The sequence below is a fragment of the Excalfactoria chinensis genome, chromosome 4 (assembly GCF_039878825.1).
Source record: "Excalfactoria chinensis isolate bCotChi1 chromosome 4, bCotChi1.hap2, whole genome shotgun sequence".
Lineage (NCBI taxonomy): Eukaryota > Metazoa > Chordata > Aves > Galliformes > Phasianidae > Excalfactoria > Excalfactoria chinensis.
Window position 1 is genome coordinate 43743398 of NC_092828.1, and position 12617 is coordinate 43756014.

At 55.3% G+C, this 12617-nt stretch overlaps 3 protein-coding genes across 3 annotated transcripts; all 3 read left to right on the forward strand.

The window, feature by feature from the left end:
* The first annotated feature begins 1215 nt into the window (after positions 1–1215).
* DMP1 (dentin matrix acidic phosphoprotein 1) lies at positions 1216–2454 on the forward strand. Its single transcript, XM_072335792.1, has one exon. It carries the CDS (start codon positions 1216–1218, stop codon positions 2452–2454), a length of 1239 nt encoding a protein of 412 aa, XP_072191893.1.
* A 2409-nt stretch (positions 2455–4863) lies between these two features.
* On the forward strand, positions 4864–6087 carry IBSP (integrin binding sialoprotein). The gene is made up of 5 exons (XM_072336506.1): positions 4864–4968; positions 5046–5111; positions 5240–5296; positions 5406–5495; positions 5572–6087. The coding sequence occupies exons 1-5, from the start codon at positions 4864–4866 to the stop codon at positions 6085–6087; spliced, it is 834 nt and encodes a 277-aa protein (XP_072192607.1).
* A 785-nt stretch (positions 6088–6872) lies between these two features.
* Positions 6873–10140, forward strand: LOC140251730 (ovocleidin-116-like). The gene is made up of 4 exons (XM_072335793.1): positions 6873–6959; positions 7817–7864; positions 8005–8094; positions 8173–10140. The coding sequence occupies exons 1-4, from the start codon at positions 6873–6875 to the stop codon at positions 10138–10140; spliced, it is 2193 nt and encodes a 730-aa protein (XP_072191894.1).
* The last annotated feature ends 2477 nt before the right edge of the window (positions 10141–12617 follow it).

A 12617-nucleotide genomic window follows, 5' to 3' on the forward strand; every position in this document is an offset into this window, starting at 1 on the left:
TTCGAGGCACCTAAAATAAGGCTGGTGATATATGCTCACATCTTGTGCGGGCCAGGGGTATAATTTGGTCCCAGGTCAAGAGGAAAACACATCCCACCTAATCTGCAGGATGAGACAGAGGAGGAGGAGGGGTTAGATGGTGAGATACAGACAATGCCACATAACACTCCAGGGGCATTGGCATGGTCCTGGTCCCAGTCCCAGTCCCTTGCCCCAAGGGACCCTGGAGTGATTGCTGGATGTATCCATCCGCTGGTACATCCACACACTGTATGCTTATAAGGATGTTTGCCTATCGCTGTTCCCTCCCCCTGCCCCATACTATACATCCGAGGGCCGGGGTCCAGCGTGGGTGCCCCATTTCCTGCACGTCATGCCTGGAAGTGTGCACTGAGGGGGTAAATTTAGCAAGGAAAACACAGGGCCGGGCCAGCTGCTCAACACCCTCCTTCCCCCCCCCCCACCAGCAGCTGTTTTTGGGGCTGGCGTCCCGCCGGAGGAAGCGTGGGAGGCTGTTTCCCGCTGACACCTCCGTGCCTGGCCCCAGTGCCATTGGCTGCCCATGGCCCCGGGCAGCAGTTAAATGCCAGGCAGCCGTGCCGGGAGGGCAGCACGAGCACCACACGCTTCTACACTTCAGCTGCAGGATGAAGGCTGTGCTGCTGATGTTGCTGCTGTGGGCTGCAGCCCGCGCCCACCCTGTAAGTACCCAGCACAGCCCTGAAACTGGCTGGTTCTGCTCCGAATCCAGCTGGCTCTTCTCTCAGACCTGCTGGTTCTGCCCCAACCTGATCCAAGGTTTTCTCTTTGTGTGTAGGTGCCTGGCCATCTCTCTTTGTCCCAAGAGCCCGAGGTAAGGTGGTGTGCTCCGTGGCTGTAGGGTGTCCTTTACAGGATGCTGATGGGGAGCAATGCTGTGGGTCTGGGAGCTTTGCCCCACTGCTTTGGGCCATTAGAGCTGAAGTTCATGCCATCTCTGCTAACTTGATATGCTATGCTGTTCTCATGCTAAAAAAAAAAAAGAGTTTCTGTGCTCCTTATACTTGTATCTTTGCGAGATGACATGTTTTGAATGACCAAAGTCATGTCTGCCCATGGCTAAGGACTGTCCCTCTGCCTTGTCCTCCCATCATCCTAGCTCAAGGGGTGAGCTGGGAAGCACTGTGGGGCTGTGGTTGGGAGGAGCAGGGATGCAGTGATGCTTGGGCACCCAACATGCTGTGTTGTCCACAGGATGCAGCACCAGGGGATGTGGCAAATGCATTGGGTCCTGTCCTGGGTGATGAAGACCATGGGCACCTCCGTGCCAACGTGGGGCCATGGGACACCAGTGATGCGGACGTAGCCATTGGGAACCATGTGGAGCGAGACCTCGCTGAGCACAACGGGCTGCCTGCCTGGCCTGGAGATGAGGAGGATGACAGCGGGGATGACACCTTTGATGAGGATAAGGAAGAGGGGGCAGGGCCTGCTTATGGCACTGGGGACACTGGAGGACATGGTGACAGTAGCAGCAGCAGCAGCAGTGAGAGTGCAATGGCTCCACGCCACCACATCCGATACCGTGGTGGCTCCAGATGGGGAGGAGGCAGCAGCAGCAGCCAGGAGGATGATGAGGAGAACATTGGGTTGGGCAGTGAAGGCATGCAGGGTGACGACCCCTCCGTCTTCGACAACCTGGGTGGCAGGAACCGTGGCCGGGGGACCTCTGGCAGCCCCTGGGAGGAAGAAGACAGCCACTCCCCAGAGAATGAGGACACCAACTCCATAGAAGACAGTGAGGAAAAGAGTCAGTCACAGGAGAACAGCGAGGCCAGCAAGTCCAGGGAGGATAGCGGGTCCAGGGAGGATGGGGACAGCCCATCCCAGGAGGATGGGGACAGTCCTTCCAGGGAAGATGAAGACAGCCCATCCCAAGAGGATGGGGACAGCCCATCCCGGGAGGATGAGGACAGCCCATCACAGGAGGCATCAGATGAGGAGTCTGCAGAGGATGGCTCAGAGGAGGCAGTGAGTGCATCCCAGGGACGCAGCAGCAGGGAGGAGAGGGCATCTGCAGAGGACAGAAGTGCTGTGTCTGACCTTGACACTGAGGAGGAGCAGAGCAGGTCCAAAGAGGACAGCTTGGAGACAGAGGAAGACGTCTCCAAGCCTGACGAGGATGCTCCAAGTGCATCAACTGAGAGCCAGAGCTCATCCCCAGAGGGCAGCCAGGAGGACAGTGATGGTGAAGAGGACAGGGCAGTGAGCGAAGAGAGCACGTCCACAGAGAGCACCAACAGTGCATCCCCAGAAGAGGATGATGATGATGATGATGAGCATTCCCAGGAGACTACCAGCCGTGGGGATGCCAGCTCACTGCGCAGCCTGACGAACCGTAGGCGGCGGCCAGGTGCCTACCACAGGAAGCAGGCTGCTGAGCTCGATGACAACGACTGCCAGGATGGGTACTGATGGCACTGCTGCGTCATTTGTTTGTGGTGGAGTCGGGTCAGCCTCTGCTTCTGCAGACAGACAGGGTGAGGGCTGGCCATGTGGGCAGTGAGTGGTGGGGCTGGCTGTGGGGAATCCCGAGTCCTGACCTGCAGGTGGGGGCATCCCACTGCTCTCTCCTTGCCCTTGCTGCTGGGAGTCGCACACGGCATCACACCGGTGCACATTGCACCACGCTGGGGGGGGGGGGGGGCGTATGTAATATTTTGTAAGAATTGTACAGAAAGCCTTCTATTGTAACCTCTTTATGTCCATGGCACTTATCTCTCCATGCTGAAATGTATCCTGTGTATGTCCTTGATTCACATTAAAACCATCAGACCCCAGTGCTGCAGCTCTGCTCTGTGATGTGGGGTCAGGGCTGGGGAGAGGGGACACAAACAGTGCATTCGGTGCACAACTGGAGAGAGGCACCACTTTGGCTCCATGTCTGGAATCAGGTTTCTGTGTAGCAGAGCTGAATCTGGAGCAGAGCTGCACAAGCACCAGCCCACTGCCAGCTGAGAGCCAGTACTGAGCCATGTTTCTCCTGTGTGTGGGATCTGCTGCAGCACAGTATAGCCCCTACAATATACCAAGTCTATTTACTGTGCACAAAGTCCACTGAAGTGCATGAACTTCCAAACCCCTCTTGGTAAAAACAGCCTCCTGACATGCTGGTGCCCAGCTCCTCGTGCACACCTTGCAGCTCCGTGTTGCTGCTGAATCTGGATCTACAGCAGCACTGCACTTAGCATTCATTCCCTTCACCTGTCTTCCTGCCACGTAGTGTGGGAAATGGCGTGAAACACAGATTGAACTGATGCAAGGAGCCAGGTCAGATGCTCATACCTAAGGCTTGATGCATTTAGGTGCACCATGACACCAAGCACCGTGAGCTCCTGCCTGTGTTTGCTGTGCTTATTTTTGGTGCTGAGGTTTCCTGCCAGCATAGCTGCAGGGAGATGGCACCGCCTCACCAAGCTGCAAAAATACCCACCGCACACTGCAACGTGCTGGGCAGCACCTGGATGGGGCATAGCTCCATGGGGCAGAGCACAGGGTGCCCTCCTCACCTTCCTCCTCCTCCTCCTTCTCCTGGGGGCCCCTGCGTTCGTCATCACATGCCCTAATGAGCCCATTGTGGAGCCTGCAGGTGTTGAGTTGCGCTCTGTGGGGCCGAGCCCCATGTGTGGCACCACAGGGACATGGGGCTGGCTGGTGCCAGCCCTCACTCTGCCCTGCCAGCTAAAATAGGCACTGGGTATGCGGTCATTATGCCCCAGCTTTTTTTAGGGATCTTGGGTGAAATCAGCATTTTTAGAGTCAAAGTTCTTTTTTTAAACCAGTGTCCCTCTAATTACATTAAAAATCACCCCTGGCAGCACTCTCCAATTAAATTTAGACTCCAACCTCAGCAAGCTTTGCCTGTCCCCATCCCCATCTCCATCGCCATTGTTGATGCCCATCTCCATTTTACCCTCCAAGCACCACATTTTTCACCTCTTTAGCAGCGAGTGCAGTGTTGGCACTGGAAAACCACATTGCTTTTTTAGATATTTCCTTTTATTTTTAATTTTTTCTTCTTTTTTTTTTCTTTGTGGCTTTTCCTGGCCTGAGGTGGTGTTGGCTGAAAGCCGTGGCCAGCCCTGTGCGTCCCCTGTAATTATGACTGCAGGGACACCATGGGCAGCTGCGCCTTTGGGGATAGGGACAGGGTGGCCACTGGGGGCATGAGGGACCTCTCTGCCCCACTCAGATGTGGGAACGGCATGAGCTGTTCCCCAAAACCAGCTGATGTGGGGATGGAGGTGAGGACAGAAATTAGTGTGGTCTGACCTGCACTGACGGGAAGCACCATGTCCCCAGCCCATGTCACACCATGGGAGGTTGGGGCCGTGTGGTGGTCTCACTGCGGCTCTGTCCCGTGTGGTCTCTTCTTCATGTTACATAAAGGGACATCTCCAGGCAGTCTCCTCCTCTCACATTCTCAGCCTGTTCTCCATCAATGCTTTCACCCAAGGGACTGTGGTGAGGTCACTCTTTCTTCTTTTTTGGGTTACTTTACAGTGGCAGAATTTCCCAAAAAGGGAGGCAACAAAAAAAAAAGAAAAAGAAAAAAAGAAAAACAAAACAACCCCCAAACCAGATTTCCCAATATTTATTTTAACCAAGGCCCAGCACATTATTATACCCTCCAGCCCTGGCCAGACCCTCAATTAAGTGCTGTGGCGCATCCCTCCTGGCAGCGGGGCACTTGAAAATTTGGGGGTTTTCTGGGCGGGCAGAGCCAGGGCAGGGCGGTGATGGGCTGTGGCGGGGGGGGGCCGCGGCTGCCTTATAACCCACAGGGCAGCAGCCGCAAGAAATCAGTGCTGGCCCAGTGGCACCATGAGGACAGCGCTGCTGCTCGCCTGCCTGCTGGCCACCGCCTCCGCCTTCTCAGTGAGGAGCTGGCTGCGCAGAGCCCGGGCTGGCGACTCAGAGGAGAATGCGGTAGGGTTGTGCCAAGACGGCGCTGGAGCATTGTGGACCCCAAAGCTGTGGGGCTGACTCCCTCCCTCTCCTGGCAGGTGTTGAAGAGCCGGCACCGGTACTATCTGTACCGCTACGCCTACCCGCCGCTGCATCGCTACAAGGTGGGTCCGTCAGGTTCCGTGGGTCCCCAGTCTCGTGTGCGGGGATATTGCCCCAGAAAACCTCTGCTGGGCTGAGGCTGCGATGCCCATGATGCTGATGGCAATGGCTCTACTCTCCCTTCACATAGGGCAGTGACTCCTCGGAGGAAGAGGGGGACGGCTCAGAGGAGGAGGAAGAAGGGGGGGTGAGTATGGGCCTCCAGCGTGCAGAAATTCAGGGATTTGCATCTGAACCATCCCACAGATTTTTGGATGAGTGTGAGCCCCTTGTCGTGTCTCCTCCTCACTCCACAGGCACCGCCCCATGCAGGTACTCAGGCAGCAGGTGAGGGGCTGACCCTTGGGGATGTGGGGCCAGGGGGTGACGCTGCGTCCACCCATCAGGTGAGCTCTCTGAATTCAGAACCCTGAGGTGTGGCTGGTGCCGGGTTATTTACTTCCCTCTCCCTGTGTGCTGCAGGGCTGCAAAGGGGGCCAGAAGGGCACACGGGGTGATTCGGGCGATGAGGACAGTGATGAGGAAGAGGAGGAAGAGGAGGAAGAGGAGGAGGAGGAAGTAGAAGAGGTAGAGGAGCAGGATGTCAGTGTCAATGGGACCAGCACCAACACCACAGCAGAGACACCCCATGGGAACAGCACTGTGGCAGCTGAGGAGGACGAGGAGGAGGAGGAGGAGGAGGGAGAGGAAGAAGAGGAGGAGGAAGCTGAAGCCACCATCGCTACTGCCACCACTGTGCAGAATGAGGCGACCACGTTGGGCGATGATCAGCATTTTGAGGCCACTACAGCTGGGGAGCAGTGGGAGTACGAGGTGACAGTGGGAGCCCGCGGGGATGAAGGTCCCACTGAGGGCAGCTATGGGGACCAGGAAGGGCCACCACGTGGGGACAGCTACCGCGCCTATGAGGATGAGTATGGCTACTACAAGGGGCACGGCTATGACATCTATGGGCAGGATTACTACTATAGCCAGTGAATGAGTGGTGGAACACACATCACCGCCCTGGCCTGAGTACTGTCATCCATGTATCGCAGAAACGCAATAAAGCAACAAGTGGAGCTCATGCACAAGGCTTGGTTTGCTTCTGACCATATGTTGTGTGCGCCTTGGGGATCCCTGCAAGCCATGGGGTTACGATTGCTTGGGGTATGGACTTTGCACATTGCCTTCTTCCAGACAGCGGAGGATGACCCCTCAATGTGGTCCCTTCCCAAAAAGTGTTTTGGGGCACGGTGGGATAAATGCAGCATCTAATGGTGGAGGCAAGGCAATACTCAGGCAATAACCTCACAACATTGCACCCTGCCCAGCCCCATAACCACAAATGCCCCGATAAGGCCCTGGGGTGGCTGCCAACATCAGGGCCTGGTCCCCACGTCAGCCCTGGCATTCCCATGGCCCTGTCCCCACTGCAGCAGGGCTGGCTGGGCGCCGCACTAATTATCAGGCAATTGTGGCCCCGGTGCAGATATTTATACATCGTGCTTTCTGTTTGTGCGGCCAGGTGGAACATTTGATAGCTGCCTGCCACCACAGGCACATTTTTAGATGGAAATTACTCCCCCCCCGGCATCCGCGGACCTTGACAAATGGCTCTGGGCTGGAGCTGATTGGCTCTGGGCACCCCTGGGCAACTTTAAATTTCAGCACAGGGTGCAGAGCCCCCGGCATCGCCTGTGGAACTGGGCTCCAAGCAGCACAGGTAACCCCCTTTCCACCTCCCCCAGGCTGCACCACAGGGCTGCACCTCACAGCGGGTCATGCTGTGCCCCCAGGAGCCAGCCAGGATGCGCGCAGCCCTCTTCTGCCTCTGCCTCTGCCTGCTGGGCACCGTGCTGCCCACACCCGTGAGTATAGCACTGCCTCCGGGAATGCCCCTTTCAATGCCCCACTGAATAGGCCATCTAATGCCCCACTAACTGCTCCATCAACTACTCTGTCCAATACCCCATTAACTGCCCCTATAACTACCCCATTGAACACCCCATTAACTACTCTATTAACTATCCCATTGAATAGCTCATCCAATATCCCATCTAATACCCCATCAATTACTTGGTAAAATGCTCCATTATCTACCCCATTAACCGTCCCATCATATATGCCATCCAACATCCCATTAACTATCCCGTTAACTACTTTATTAACTATCCCGTTAACTACTTTATTAACTATCCCACTGAATACTCCATTCAATATCCCATCTAATGCTCCACACAATATCTCATCTAATACTCCAGCTACCTCATTAACTACTCAGTCAAATACCCCATATAACATCCCATGGAATATTCCATCAAATATCCCATTAACTATCCAGCTCAATAACCCATTGAACACTCCCATCAAATATCCCATTGGCTACTCCACCAAAAAACTATACTCCAATCAATAACCCCATCAAATACCCCACAAACTACCCCATCAAATACTCCCTTAATTATCCCCATCAAATATCTCGTTGACTATTCCATTGATAGCCCCATCTAATACCCTATTAACTAATCCATCAAGTAAACTATTACATATCCTGGTACCTTCTCTATCAACTACCCTATTAACTGCCTATCACATACTCCATCTAATACTCTATTAACTAACACATCAGTTAACATATTGGGATACCCCATTATATACCCCACTGATTACTTCATTGATCACCCCATTGAATACTCATCTAATACCAATACTTTCCTGCCTGCAGGTGCCACCTTCAGCCAGGGCAAGAGGAAACTGCCCTGGACAACACCAGGTAGGTCACATCCCACTAAAATGGGTGTGGAAAAGGAGAAAAGCAGGACTTGAGTGCCATGGGATGGAGACATGGGGGTCAGGGCACACGTAAGTGATGGGATGGGAGGAAATAATTAATTCTTTTCTTTTTCACCCAAGATACTGCTGAAAGGTTGCAACACCCAACATGGCTTCTTCTTCTTCAAGTTTATGCACTCCTTCATGAGGAGAAACCAGACACAGGTCAAGGTGAGCAGGATGGGGGCACAGCACGGGACCCTGGGGTGTTCCTGCTGCCTTGTGCCCACCCTCCCCATGCCCCCATAGAAAGAAGAAGGTGACCACCAGGGTACAATCCATGGCCGCTGGCTGGGTAAGGTGGACGGGGAGGCCCTAGGGCAAGGTGTTGGAAGCAGCCATGTGCCGGAGGACAAGGACAGCCCCAGGCCCCACAGCCACATCACTCCAGCAAGCAAAGCGGAAGGCCGTGCTCTGCGCCCCAGTACCGGTGACAGCAACGGTGTGTATCCCACCTCAACCAGCATGGAAGGCAGCGGTGACATGGGTTCAGTGTTGCTGGGGGAGATCATCAATGGCAAAGATGGCCTCCCCCAGAGCACCCACCCTAGTGAACCTCATGGAGATGTCGATGGTGGTAACAGTGTTACACTGGGGGGCCTGGTGGATGGGGCTGTGACAGCAGGGAGGGAGAGGGCCACCGATTCCGAAGGGGCTGGGGGTGAGGGCAGCAGTCATGCCACTGTGCCTGACCAAGGGCAAGCGGGCACCATGGTGACAGGAGACTCTGCCATCACCTCTGTCACCAAGAAGGAGGATTTCCATGTGGATGCAGAAGACATAAAAGAGTTTGCATACATCCCCGATATGCATGCTGTCACCATCACCCGGGGGCAGGACGGTGAAACACATATCTCTCCGGAGGATGAGGTGCAGATTTTCATTGGAAGAGCCAACATCCAAGTGGGTGAGAATGACGGCAGTGTGGGTAGCACTGGTGCTACCAGCGAGGCCAATGTCATCCCTACGGCGGTGACTGCCAGGCCTCAGGGACACCCTGAGGAATCAGCCTCCATGGCCACCGTGCATCATGGGGACAGTGCCACCATCAGGCCTGGGGACCAACCTTCTGCAGGAAACAGTGGGGATGGTGCCACTGCCAACCACAGCGGACAAGAACTGGAGGCCCCTAGCCCTCGGGAGAGCACTGATGGTGATGCTACTGTCACCACGGCAGCCGGCAGCCAAAGTGGAAAGGGAAGAAGTGGGCAGAGACCAGTGGGGAAGCATAGCCTCCCAGCCACCATGACAACTCAGGGTGCCAGAGACACAACTTTCTCAGGGCTGACTATGGGGGACTGTAGCACTGCTGCCAGCACACTGTCTGAGAAAGGGAGCCAGGTGGCCACTGCAGGGCAAGAAGGGAGCAGGGAGGTGGGGACAGCAGGTCCAGAGAGACAGAGGGCTAGGGTCCAGCAAGAGGTGGCACCAGCATCCGGTGTAGTGGAAGGAATGGTGGTCTCTGAGGGGCATGGGGCCAGGACCCAGCCGGAGGTGTCATCAGCACCCAGCACGGTGGAGACAGCAGCCCCAGAGAGGTATAGGAACAGGGATCAGCAAGGAGTAGCACCAGTATCTAGCATGGTGAGGGAAACAGAGACCCCAGAGAGGCACAGGGCCAGGATGCGACCAGAGTCAGCCAGGATGCGACCAGAGTCAGCCAGGCTGGGACAAGCGGTGAGACCAGAGGTGGCACCGACACCCAACAAAGAGGGGAGAATTGTGGGCCCAGAGGGGCACCGGGCCAGGGTTTGGCCAGGGGCAGCACCAGCACCTGGGATAATGCGAGTGGTCAGGCCAGCCCCCAGCAGAGTATATAATGGGGACAAAAGGGATGCCATGGGAAAGTCCACTGATGTGCCAAGGGATCCCTGGGTGTGGGGCAGCATCAACCCCCAGGTCCAGCACATCAGGGGCAGCACGGTGGCAGGGGGCTTTGCCCACCTGCATGGAGGGCAGAGGATGGGGAGCCTGACAGAGCTGGAGCGCTCCAGGCAGGTGGAGCAGGTGAGGCAAGCCGACCGGCTGCGCCTGCATGAGCGAGCCCTGTATGGCCTCAGTGGGGTGGGTGGCCCCCTTCCGCCCCTTGCAGCCCACGCTGAGCCCTGGAGCGCCGACAGCAGCCAGTCTTCTGAGGGGCAGTGGGGCAGCCGCAGTGACAGCGGTGAGGAGGATGGCGAGGTCAGAGGGTATCCCCACGGCCTAAGGTCCTTCTGAGGAGTGCCCTCAAAAGCATCAATCAGGGTGACGCAGCACCCTCTCGGCGGCATAGGGTAGCATTGTTTCCGAGGAAAGATGTGGGGAGAAAAGCCCTCCAGCCTCACCGTGCTTCTGAAGAAATAAAGGCATTTCTGTCACTACCACTGCCGTTTGCCTAATTCTATCCCCAGCCCGAGCACATCCGCATGCCGGCTATGGCCAGCAATGAGCGTTGGGCACCATCTAGTGGGGAAACGTTTTGGTGGGGGAGCGCTCCGCAGCCTACACACCATCTAGGAATGGGATAAAAGCACCCAGCGGTGTGTTTCATAGAATCGTAGAACTGTTTGACTTGGAAGGAACCCTTCCAACCCTTCCAAGTTTCCCGACGAAAGGCTGCTTACCGGGGCGTTCCAGCAGAGTATGACTGCCATTGGCACAACGTCCTCGCTGGTTCAGTGAGGCTGCAGATGCTGGGGGAAGCCCTGGTTTATGGAGCTGTGACGCACTCCATCGCTGGTCCCAGCGTTGTCCCTGAGCTGGGAGCTGTCACCAGGTGGCGTTAGGGGCAGAGGTGTAGGGTTTCTTGTCCCGTCCCGCGCAGGAGGGAAGCCCGACATCCACACTGCAGTACTCTGCAGAAGCCGTAATGACTGCTACTGATGTTCAGCATCTCAGCACCTTCCTCATGAAGTGCGGTGGTTTTTGGCTGCAGCCCCAGCAACAAAAGCATCCGGTTTTGTCAGGTGTCACTCCTTCCCAAGGCAACACGCACAAAAGGAGCTCAAAACTTCCCTAAGACTGCCCTGCCCCACAGCTGTTTAGCACCCAGGAAGCCCCAGCCCTGCTTTTTGGAAGGGCAGCAGCTATTCCTTGTCCCAGGCCACCAGCCTGTTTGCAAGCCCAGTCTGGAGATCTGCAGTGCTATGTCTGCCAGAGTAGGAATGAGCAGCAGGTGGGGCCACTACTACCTTAGGTTTCCTCCGCTACCCCAGCTGTCTCACCACCACTGTAGTCCTACCACCATCTCTCCAAGTTCTATCTAATGTACCACCACCACCACCACCACTGCTCCAAAGCTCCAACCCCTGTCCAGCCATCACTTGGGTCCCGTTATCACCTCAGATCTTACAGTCTTACCCACCACCACTGCTCAAGAACCCACCCCATACCCCAACACCACCAGCACCTCGGTCCCACTAGCGCCCCAGATCCTCCCACCAACACTCCAGATCCCATCATCATTGCTATCACCACTGTCACCCAGGTCCCTCCACCCTCCTCCCTCCACCACTGCTTCTGGTTTCGCCCCAAGTCCCACTACCACCACCCCAGTCCTCCCATCACCCCAGGAATATCTGGGGGTAATTTTGCCATCTCTTTTCTCCCCATACCATAGATTGGTCTGCATCATCCTCAGCAAAAACCTCCTTCTGGACGTGAGAAATACACATCAGGGGATTCAGCTGTAATGTCTGTAGCACCTACAGGGAACAGGGTAGGAAGTGGCGGATGTTTTTTCAGCTCTGTGGGCTGAGTTTTCTAGAATCCTGCTGGAACATCCCCCATTGCCGAGCATGCAGACACGTATATGTGAGGGCTGTGGGGAGCAGTGTTTGCACACAGGTTTTACAACTACCTGAGATCAGAACGGGGTTTGTCATGTCCAGCAGAGGCTCACAAGCACGCGCGTGTTGCGGCATATGTTTACTCTTTGGAGAACTGCATTTATAGACAGGGAGAAAGGAGCAGCAGGCCAGCTGTCATTATAGGTTGTGGCAGCCCATCCTAGACCGCTGCCCTAAACAGGAAGGCAAAGAGACGTCTGTCCTTCTTCAGTGTTACAAACCAAACCCATTGCAGTGTTTTGAAATGTACAACCCATAGCTCAAAATAGCCCCATTCTTGTGCTTTGGGTTCTATTTGCAATTATACCTTGTGACAGGAAGATCACCATGTCAATTACATTTCACAGAAGACACGTTTCTCCTCTGCTTTCCTAGACTGTCCTGCAAGAGATTACTGCACTGAAAGAAAAACACAAACAAGCCAACCGCCTGCTGTTTGCTTTGGAAAGCCCCATTTCTCCCCCCCCCCCCTCTCCTCCCGCACTAGTTAGGGCAGGTTCTGTGCGGATCAAGATTTCCTGGAGAGTAGTAGCTGATGGGAAATCATTTAGAGAAACATGGGCATAGCTGTGGGTTAGGGGTGAGATTTGAGCTTCTCTCAGGCATCATTGCCATGTCTGATGTGTAGGCGGTGCTGAGCCAGGAGCTGACAATTGATGAGCAAAGTGATGTGGCACCAGTGATCCTTTTTTAAGCCTTCCCTGGGACTGATAAGTGCATGATCAGCAAGGACCAGTTTATCCTGTGCAGCAACAGTGCAAAAGTGGGTCCATGCAGGGACAAAATTAACATTAACACAGGATAGTTTGTGTCAGAAAGGACCCTTAAAGGCCACCTAGTCCAACTCCCCTGCAGTGAACAGGGACA